The 9946-nt window shown below is 39.7% G+C and overlaps 1 protein-coding gene across 3 annotated transcripts in view; it reads left to right on the top strand.

Annotated features, from left to right (window-relative positions):
- LOC100864414 (uncharacterized) overlaps positions 1-9567 on the top strand; it is a 50246-nt gene extending 40679 nt beyond the window's left edge. The window contains exons 2-10 of one of the 3 annotated variants that reach the window (XM_086906971.1): positions 6468-6665; positions 6755-6844; positions 7023-7085; positions 7153-7218; positions 7297-7338; positions 7551-7622; positions 7722-7826; positions 8517-8707; positions 9237-9567. In XM_086906971.1, coding sequence (XP_086763097.1) covers positions 6582-6665; positions 6755-6844; positions 7023-7085; positions 7153-7218; positions 7297-7338; positions 7551-7622; positions 7722-7826; positions 8517-8663 — 669 coding nt within the window. In that variant the 5' untranslated portion in view covers positions 6468-6581 and the 3' untranslated portion in view covers positions 8664-8707; positions 9237-9567. Of the gene's footprint in view, positions 1-6354; positions 6666-6754; positions 6845-7022; positions 7086-7152; positions 7219-7296; positions 7339-7550; positions 7623-7710; positions 7827-8516; positions 8708-9236 lie in introns of those variants that run through there. The other 2 variants (XM_086906970.1, XM_086906969.1) reach the window with 2 other exon arrangements.
- The last annotated feature ends 379 nt before the right edge of the window (positions 9568-9946 follow it).

The following is a 9946-nucleotide window of genomic DNA, read 5'->3' on the forward strand; positions in this document are numbered from 1 at the left end:
GAAAAAAGGAGGAAGGAAGAAACGATGTAACGGGAATCGAGAGAGAAAAAGGTATGCAAGACTTGAAAGAAAAAAAAAGGGGGCGGGGGGAGAAGAAACGATGCGTAGAAGTGGAGGGGAAAAAAAAAGAGGAGGGAGCAGGGAAAAGCCAGGAGAAGAAGGATGGGAGAGAAGGAACGCGGAGGAAAAACCGCAGTGAAAAGTGCATCAGAGGAGGAAGAGGTTCTCGCTGATTTACGAGCGGCAGTTGCTGGGAGGGCATTAATATTCGTGACGGAATATTAAACCGCGAGCGTCAATGGGCAAAGGTTCAAAGAGATTTTCCAGCTGCGCAGGGAAAAGGGAGTTGGGGAGTGGAGGAGGGGAGGGGGAGGGAGCAGATCGACGTTCCTGCAAGATTATGAGATTCTCGTTAAGTGTCACGTGTAAAGAGTTCTTTCATAGAAGGCCTCGACCCTCCGCTCCGCTATTCGTCGCTTCTTCCTTCTCGTCGCCACGACACGTCGCGATGACAACGTTTTCGCTCGCGTAAAATGTAAATTGTCGCGTTAAAACGACGCGTGGAAAGATTTATCGGGTGCTGTTGGATTTTCTTCTTTTTTTTTCTCTCCCTCTCTCTCTCTCTCTCTCTCCTCTTCCCCCGAGGTGAGTTTGAAATTTCGTTCGAGGGGTTGAGGAGGGGTGGGTATGCGACCGACGAGGGTGGGTTTTTGCGCGATCCGTTTTGTATTTTCCAGAGAGACATATCGGGGACATTTATCCCGTAATTCGGTCGCTTCGACAGAAGGGAAATTAATTCGAGCATTTTTTTTTTCGATCCCGTTCACCTCTCGATAACGTTTTATTACGTGTCACGCGATATTGCGCTTTTTATTATTGTTTCCTTCCGCGGGTTTGGACCGGAGGTGGGAAATAATTTCGCTCGGTGAAAATCCAATTCGAACGGCGAGATAATTGCGTATGAAATTAAAAAAAAAAAAAATGGATTTATCATAGATAATTCGATTTCCATCCCCCTATAAAAAAAAATCTGAAAAAAAGAAAACAGAAGAATGAATGAAATTATAGCTACAAGTATTTATTAACCAACATATTTTATTGACATATTATCCCATATATAATAGAACCGTTCTAAAATAGAGAGACGAAACCTTTTACTTTCATATGTCAATTTGTAGACAAACACGGATCCGAATGTAAAAAATCGCCCGAAGCGTTGCAGCGTCCCGATTCGGGCAAAGAATTAACGAGATAAAGCCTTTAGAGGGGGGGGGGGTAGTTAATAATGAGAAGCATTTTTTATAACGAGGATCACCGTCGCGAAATCATTTCCCAGGAGAGAGAAGGGAGAACGCGGAAGAAGAGGTTGCAGCAAGACAATTTCGCTAACCAGCTTCATCCTTCGCCATTCTCTCCATCCATCCATCCATCCATCGTCGTCGTCGTCGTCGTCGTCGTCGCGGGGAGACTTAATTATCTAATTAATTAACCTCAATCAGAACGATGAGTAATTTCTCGGTTCGATGGCGCCTTTGCCGGCGTCGAGACTTTCTTGTCACGCCGACTGTGGCCCCGAATTACGGATGAGTTCACGGCAAATCGATTATGTCCCGATGCTATTGCCCGCCTCTATTTAGGCGCACCATCCACAGGATCCACACGATCCTCCGGCGTTATCCTGTTTTCCCTGGCCGACCACCAATTTGCTCCTGCCCAACCTGGCCCAACTCCCCCCCTAATCCCGCCCCTATCTACCCGTGCGCCTTTATCTTCGCCTCTTACGCGCCGATCGCGCGATAACTCGCTCGTGAAACGAGCAGACGACGCGAGTTTGTTTTACCGGGGTTTGTTCCCTCGGCTGGAAATTGCGTTTCGTGCACCGCCCGAGCTGTGCCTTGTGCGCCAAAGGAAACCGACACGGTGGAACGACTCTTTTGGGGAAACAACGTGTTTGGGAAATTTAAAACGCGGATCTTCCTCTCCATTTTTTTCTTTCCCGCACGGAGAAAAATGTTTTTGATCGATAAAAAAGAATCTTCCTTCTCAAAAGAGAAACGTTATTATTATCAATTAAATATCACCGCGTGCATTCCCAGATGCTGTTTCATTAAGCCAAAACCTTCGGGCTTCGATAATAGGAGCAACTCGATCCACCCCTATTTTCCAAATCGTTCGTCCCAATCCGCCACCCTCCTCGAAACAACACCACCACCCCATCCAGAAGAACCTCGAATTCCAACTGGCAAACGGAGTTCTCAGTCACGATCCCGACAAAAGCGACCCACCCCCTCGATGTATCTCCACCCCCCTTGGTATCAATGTAACTGACGTTTTTGACGCGTCAAGTGGATCCAGAGTTTCGCGCGCGGCGCAAAACTCGCCGATCCATATCGGCCACTGTTTTACATAAACATCTCGAGCGGCGAGGGTTGGAAACGTTGGTGATTCCTCTAAGTGATCTCAAGTGTTTTCGCAGTTGACTCGCGGCGTGTTTGCGCGGGGCTTTTTAAGCCTGGTTTAACCCTGGCCCCGGGCCCCATTTTCAGAGCTAACTTCGTATTTAGTTAGTCAACCCCGCGAGGCGCGATGGGAAACGACAAGTGGCGTCGTCCTCCCCCCAACTCCTCCGAGGACGATTCACGCCGCCTTTCATGTGCTAATTCCTGTTTATTTAATCGAATGCTGACGCTGATCGGCAGGATCGCCCGGGGATTAATTTCTAATATGCTTTAACTGGATTGTTTGGACATACGCGTTTGTACAGAGGTTTCGAGGATCGTCCTCTCGGTGAGGATGAAGTTTAAACGTTAATGGATCGTTAGATACGTACCCTTAAATACGTACCCTTTGCTTGTACAACGGAGGACCGATATTATATTCAGAATCAAACTTTCGTGTAAAAGAAAGTTGGGAAGAAATTTAAAAAATTTGAATTATGTGCCTTGTTTTATTCTATTCATACACAAATGAAAACGTTCATTTTTCACATATGTATATATATATAAAAGAATATAAAAGAAGTTAAAAGAAATTAAAAATTTCAAAATTTATTCAAAATATGGAGGAAACCGTGCCATTGAAGCTCTTTTTTGTTTCATCCCGATATCTCAATTGGTTGCTGAGATATAAGGATTCAAAGTTTCCGTGGTATTTAATATGGCGTGAAGATTATGAATGGATCCGCTATCTAGCAACTTGTATTTTTCCTGGAAATGCGTACCACTTTTTTCTAGGAATCGCGACCGTTTGTAGTTTTGGAATAGGTCAGTTGAAGAAGAGTATGCAAGCAAGCGACAAGTAAACGATTAAAAATTACTCTTTTCTTTATACGACGATATCTCGGGAACGGGAAGTCGTATCGAGATGAATAAAAAAGCGTTTTAAAGGGCAAGGTTCCGTGCTTCTAACGATCCCTCACTCGTCGACCGAGAGTTATTATTTTCGGAGTTATAGCGATTCAAAGTTTTTCTAATTTTAATACACTTTACAATACAGTTTAGGATAAAATTACCTAAGTTCTTTTTACGTTAATATCTCGCGAACCGGAAATCGTATCGGAATAAATGAAAAAATGTTTCAAAGGGCAGGATTTCGCGTTTCCAACGCTCGTACATTCATTGATCGGGGATCGTTATCTTTAAAGTTATAGCGGATTTAATTTTAATAGAGTTTTAAATTAATAATAACGAAGTACGTTGAAGATTCGATTCGTTTGATTTATCTCGTTACATTTGTTTCGTTTATTTTAAAAATATACTTCATCTTACAATTTCTTATCTCTCAAATTGATACGGGCCATTGGTAATGATATCGTGTAAGAGATTCAAAATACTTGGAAATATTTTATTAAAATAAAAATATATATTTTTCTCCTACTCTCATCTTTTCTTTTCTTTTTTTTTATCTCCTCTTTCTCCATCGTTACGCAACATTTTTATTCGGAGCGGATTTATCTGCGAAGAGGATCGATACTTGATGATCGATTCTTGTTTACGCTCGCGACGGGACTGAATTTTTCACGACGCTCGTTCGACAACTGTCACATTCCCCTCCCCCCGGTAAATTACGGTTTTATTTGGCCGGCTTCGTTCGCCCGCGCGAAACCCCGTTGATTCCTGATCGAGCCGATTGTGAAAACTTAATTGCGCGCGTTAATTCCGCGCACGCGGTATTTTCGCAGCCCCGATTGACGGGTCGCGAATCACGAGATTACTGGTTTGAAATTCCAGTCATCGAGATTACAAATTTCTCTTTCAGCAAAATATAAATGATATAATTAGATGGAAGTTGAAAAGTTAAAATGAAACGAAACTTATTCGAAGGTTAAATTATAAAATTAAAATTACAGACACTTTTCTCGTCCCATTCTTGGGCCAATAAATCTGAAATATTAAAACGCGGCGTGGTTTATTTAACGTGTGACGGGGCGATGAAAATTCGCAGACAGGATAACAGTGGCTGTTAAATAATTCAGAGAAGGAAAGGGTTAACCAGTCTCGTCCCATCAAATAAAGTACCATCGTGTTCCGGCATTGAACAAACCAATTAAACCAATTAAACCGCAAACTCGTGTATATTATAAATCAATGAACGTTGTTTCGCAAGTTTCGGTTCTCCCCCGTCCAAGTACACGTTTCATTATCAATATTACATGTACTGTTCTTTCTTCTTTCAACCATGGTGCATCGAGCGAGCATTATAAAATTAACATTTCCCTCGTTTAAACGATCTATTCCCGTTCGTACGTTTTCCTGTTTTCCATTAAAACCGCCTCGTATTTCGAGGATTCTTTCGTAGGGCGAAATCAAGATAAAAATTGAAAAGCAAAAGCAGGAGGGGATGCGGTCGTTAACGTTGATTCGACGAATAATTTCGTGATCGAATCCCGAAGTGAAATTACGAAGACTGACACGCTAAAAGCACTTGGACGCCACCGGCCAATTAGCATCTCCGTAAATCAATGGCGAATTACTTTACGACCTAGCAGCGATAAAATCGCATCATCTCGTCCTATCGAATCCTGTAATGCAACGATAATTCGCGAAATAATGCAATTAATTTAAAATAATAATAATTTTATGATACCTTTTCATAATTATATATCCATTGTGATAGATCATATTTATTTATTAAGTAAATAATTATTTAAGAAAGAACGAAATGCTGAAAATTTGGATTACTTACTACTTTCCTATTATAATCGAAGATGTAAAAATAACCATCGCGTCGTTGTAAATATTATTCATCAACGAGAGAGATTACCGGATCCATGGTTCGAGAAGCGAATGGAAATGTAAAAGAAGGAACGCGTGTTGTAAAAATTTTTCGAAATGAATTTTCGAAAAATCATGGAATAAAGGTTTTTAGTATTTGACGCGTATAATATTTTTCTTTTCCATTTCTTCTCTTTCTTTTCAACTTCCTTCGCCATCTGACATCGTCCAAGCTTATTATCGATAACAATGCATCGTATATATCGACTAAACGATAACGCGTTGATCGCGAAATTAAGTCATCAGCCATCGTGGATAGATCGTTTAATGATAAACGATTATCGATCAATTCCAGGCTAAATTATGTATAATCGATCGTACTCCCTATTTTATTACATAATTCTCATTTCTTTTCCTCGATATCAATTTAAATGATATCTCAATCGAGATTTATATCGTCGTAACGTTTATAAAATTACAGGATCAATTATTTAATACTTGACTCGACCACGATCGATGAGAATTCTCTTTTCGTGTTTAACGTTGCGACCTTGTTTCGATGGCGATAATTATAGCGAACGATCGATACCGTACTATGTAGCTCGAACTAATTGAATTCGAATCTTGATACTGGTATAAAAATTATAAAAAAAAAAAAAAAAGAAAGGAAAAAAAGAAAAAAATAGCGTGACTCATCGATGGTGCACGCTATCGCATATAATATAAAGCTGTATGAACTAGTGAGCATCACGCTACACTTTTAAACAGCTATTTTATACTTTCAAAATAGAGTCATAACAATTGGAATACTTTATATCGAAGTAGCACGTAATGCTCGAGGAAAACAATCGGTCATGAATATCGTAACACTTCGTTAATAATAATAGGTAATAATCACAGGTTTTAAGCAGGTTCTTCACATTTCTTCGTTATTTCGTAATTTCATTTGCTTTCTGAGAAAATCTCCCTCAATAATAATCATTTTCAAATTTTCAACAATTTTCTGAAATCGATCGAATTATCTCGCTCAAACGATCTTAAGTTTCCACAACTTTCAAAATTTCACCGAGAGATTTCAAACTCGCTTCCCCGAAGAAAGAAGGGGAGGTAAAAAGGCCCTGAAATTGTAGAGGAATCGATCGTGAAACGTCGCGAGTCAAACGCTCGATTGCTCGACAGTCGATTATTCAACCGTAACCGAATTCAATATGACTGCGATGTAACATCTGACGGATTTTCGTCTCTCGTTTACAGGGGAGACGTGTCTCGCGTCCCGGGTTATTTACCTTGTCGTCGATATTTCCCATCCTTCCAGCGAGGAGTTAACCAAATCTTTTACACACCGGCCAATGGATTGCGTTGGCGAGGATGTTCTTGCAAAGGCAGACTTATTTTTCCCGGTTGATCAAATCCTATCCGATTCTGAAGCTCGTCGATGTGTACGACCGTCAGGTATCGTAAATGCGCGAACACGTGAGACATCACGAGACATCGCGTGATTACCCATGATTTCCATTTTTTTTCTTTTTACATCGATGCAGTCGTTCATACGGGCTTACGTGTTGGACAACGTGTATATCTGCGTGCTGATGCACATACTTTTCTACGTGGCTCTGTGGTACGCCACCACGGTGAGTAAAATAAATTTTTTGAGAAATTTCTATTCCACGACACTCCCTCCAGTTGTTGAGAATATTAATTTTTCTATTTCGGAATTGAGTTTTAAGTAACAATATTATAATATTCTCGACTTTTCTCTAGCTAGATTTTTCTTATTTGTTGATTTTTGTAAAAATATCCACGTTCCAGGTGATTAAGAAAATGGAAAAGTCGAACAAGGAGATGTTAAAGATTATGGAGCAGAATAGAACGGTGCGTCTAGTTGATAGACGGATAGAAATTCAATCATATCGATTTTTCGTTTAAACGATTGTTACAGAAATTGGACGACATAGGGGCGTTGAAGGATAAGAAAACAGAGTACGACAAGGTCGTGGTTAAAGTGGTACGGTACTCGGAAAGAATATTTTTAATCCCTCTTCAAACAGCTATTACACGTACACTTATTAAATTATCCTTTCAGAAAGAAACGCAAAAATTAACATCGAACGAGCTGGAAGACGAAGTAACTTAAAATCCTAACTCAACACTCGCAATATCGTAATAATCGATGGCTATGGATTTACGATCCTTAAGGATAATTGTTTCATTCACGATGGAAAAAAAAAAAAAAAAAACATATCCTTAACCATCCAAAATCCTTAGCCTCGTCAAAAAAAAAAGAAACCAGATCATCATCGATCTTTGTGTTAACAATCGGACGAAATGATAATTCAGATGCGAAGACTGAGCTCCGAGTTGATCAACGCCGCGGACAAGCTGTCGGAGTTGGAGAAGATCGTGGAGAAAGTAGCGAAAATACATCTTCTATTTACGAATCCAAAAATACCTTCGCCCACCCACCGCTCAAATTCACCGATTTTCCGTTAATCCGTAGTTGATTTTCAGTACAAGTCCAGCGGGAAATCGTGCGAGAGTTCTGCGGGCGACGTCGCTGACCGAGAAAACGAGCACCCGGGCACGACTCTTACGGGCTCGCTCGAGAATCTCAAGGTGTGTGTTTCGATTAAACCGGGCGAAAGGGTTCCTCTCTGTAATTGTCACGAGTGCCCAACCTCTTGTTTGGCCGTCGTTGTAACAAGTTGCAGGTCGGGGAAATTCTGTTTCGGAGAGACGACTCGCGGTAGGCGAGACGCGTAAAGTTATTTCGGTGTCTGGGAACGAAATTGGGGAAAACCGTGGGACTCCCGTGGTTAGTTAAGACGCATTCAGACGGGATGAGATTGCGGACGAGGGAAGAAGGGTTTGATGCTTGATTATCGCGCGTTATCGTGCACGATTGTCGATGGATCTGAGTCCATCGTCGATTCTTAATTGATAATTGTAGCGATACTGGTCAAAGATTTCACTTTATTGTGTTTATAGTTATAGGAATATGAATAGGTAATTTTGAGAGAGATAATTTTATGGAATCTAATGATCATAAATTTTCGTGTATATGTGTGTATATGCGTCAGTCTTGGTGTCCATGGTGATTCTTAATTGATAATTGTAACGATACTGTAGTATGTTGGTCAAAGATTTCAAATTTTGGTATTTATAGTGTATAAATGTGAATAGGTAATTTTGAGAGAGATAATTTTATGGAATCTAATGATTAATAAATTTTTGTATTTGCGTATGTGTGCAAGTTTGAGTAAATGGTAACGAAAATTAGCGGAGACGTTTGTGGTTTGCGTACAGATACTCGAACCGTCATTTCCACCGCCCTTGCCTCCGGAACCTCCGCCCAGGAAATATGGGATCTTTGTCACTCGACCTCCTGGCCAACGTCGTCCAACTCCCGCAGTTGCAGCTGCATCTACACCGCCAAAAATCGGATTCAAGTAACTACGCCTCTGTCGAGGCTTCCTCGGAATCAGCGATTTATCAACGTTGAGTATTTTTATTTTTCCGTTTTTTTCGCTTCTCTGATTTTTTTTTGTTCTTTTCTTCGACTATATATTTTTCTGTTAAGAATTTCTCCAAATTGCTAGAATTTTAAATGAGGAGAATTTTTATAAAGGAGAAGAAGAGGAATATATAATGTAATAAAATGTTTCTACACAATTTTTATTAAATAGAAGTTATTTTTCGTATGATGTTTTGCATTTATCGTTGAATTGATTCGACGAGGATAGATGCCTGCGATAAATGTTAATTAATTTATCCTCTGGTTTTGTGAGGAGAGAGTAATGTGTTTCTAATCCGCTTTCTCCTTTCTCTGTCAGCAATTGAACGAGTAATTGAAACGTTAACTAGATGTATAATTGAAGCTATTCATTCAACTTTCTGAAACACAGGAATTAATAAGTGGAAGTTAGAGGTTATGCGCTCCAGAAAATCATAACAACTCGCTTGAACGCTCCTTTCGGGCGCAACTTTCCAATTAATAAAAGTCGAGTTTGATCGTTTGATTTCCAGAAACGGAAAAATTGATCTGGAGTGGTGGAGATCGCCGACACAACGACAGAAGAAGAAAACGATACGAGAAATTCTGGAACAACGCTACTTCGTCACGGTTGAATGTGAAGAAATTGAACAATGGAACTCTGAAAAACGTGACACCCCTTACTAAATCCTTGTTGGGCCTCGTCACTATTTTCACGAAGGAGAAATATTAAATTTCTGTGTCAGAACGTCAAATTTGTGTCAAATTCGTACTTAAAACTGTTCGTCCATTTTTGTATTATTTTGTGCCATATAAACGAAGAAAAAATATAATAAATTTTTGCACAATTATTTTATGCGCAAATGCATGTTTCGATTATATATTTTGTAAGTAAAACTATATAATACCATTACGTGCAATACTTTTTACCAATTCCTTCCATTTACAAGAATATTACAAACCATGTAATATTCGTATCGAAATTCCTCATCTAAAATAAAATACTGCGTGTCATATGCATAACATGAATCGCTCAATAACTTTACAAAAATATTCGATCTTTTTGTTTATTAAAAATATTTTATCTGAATAATTTCGTTGAATATTTATTCGCCGTATGTTTAAGATCATTTGCATAAACAGTCTCAGCTTTTTTTTGCTGAAGAGTACCAAATCTAAAAAACGGTTAATAGAGATCGTAAATTATAAATTATTCCCGTGGATTACGAATCCCTGACAAATC

Source organism: Apis florea, unplaced genomic scaffold (genome assembly GCF_048593485.1).
Source record: "Apis florea isolate Af1SG1 unplaced genomic scaffold, ASM4859348v1 contig_2495_pilon, whole genome shotgun sequence".
NCBI lineage: Eukaryota > Metazoa > Arthropoda > Insecta > Hymenoptera > Apidae > Apis > Apis florea.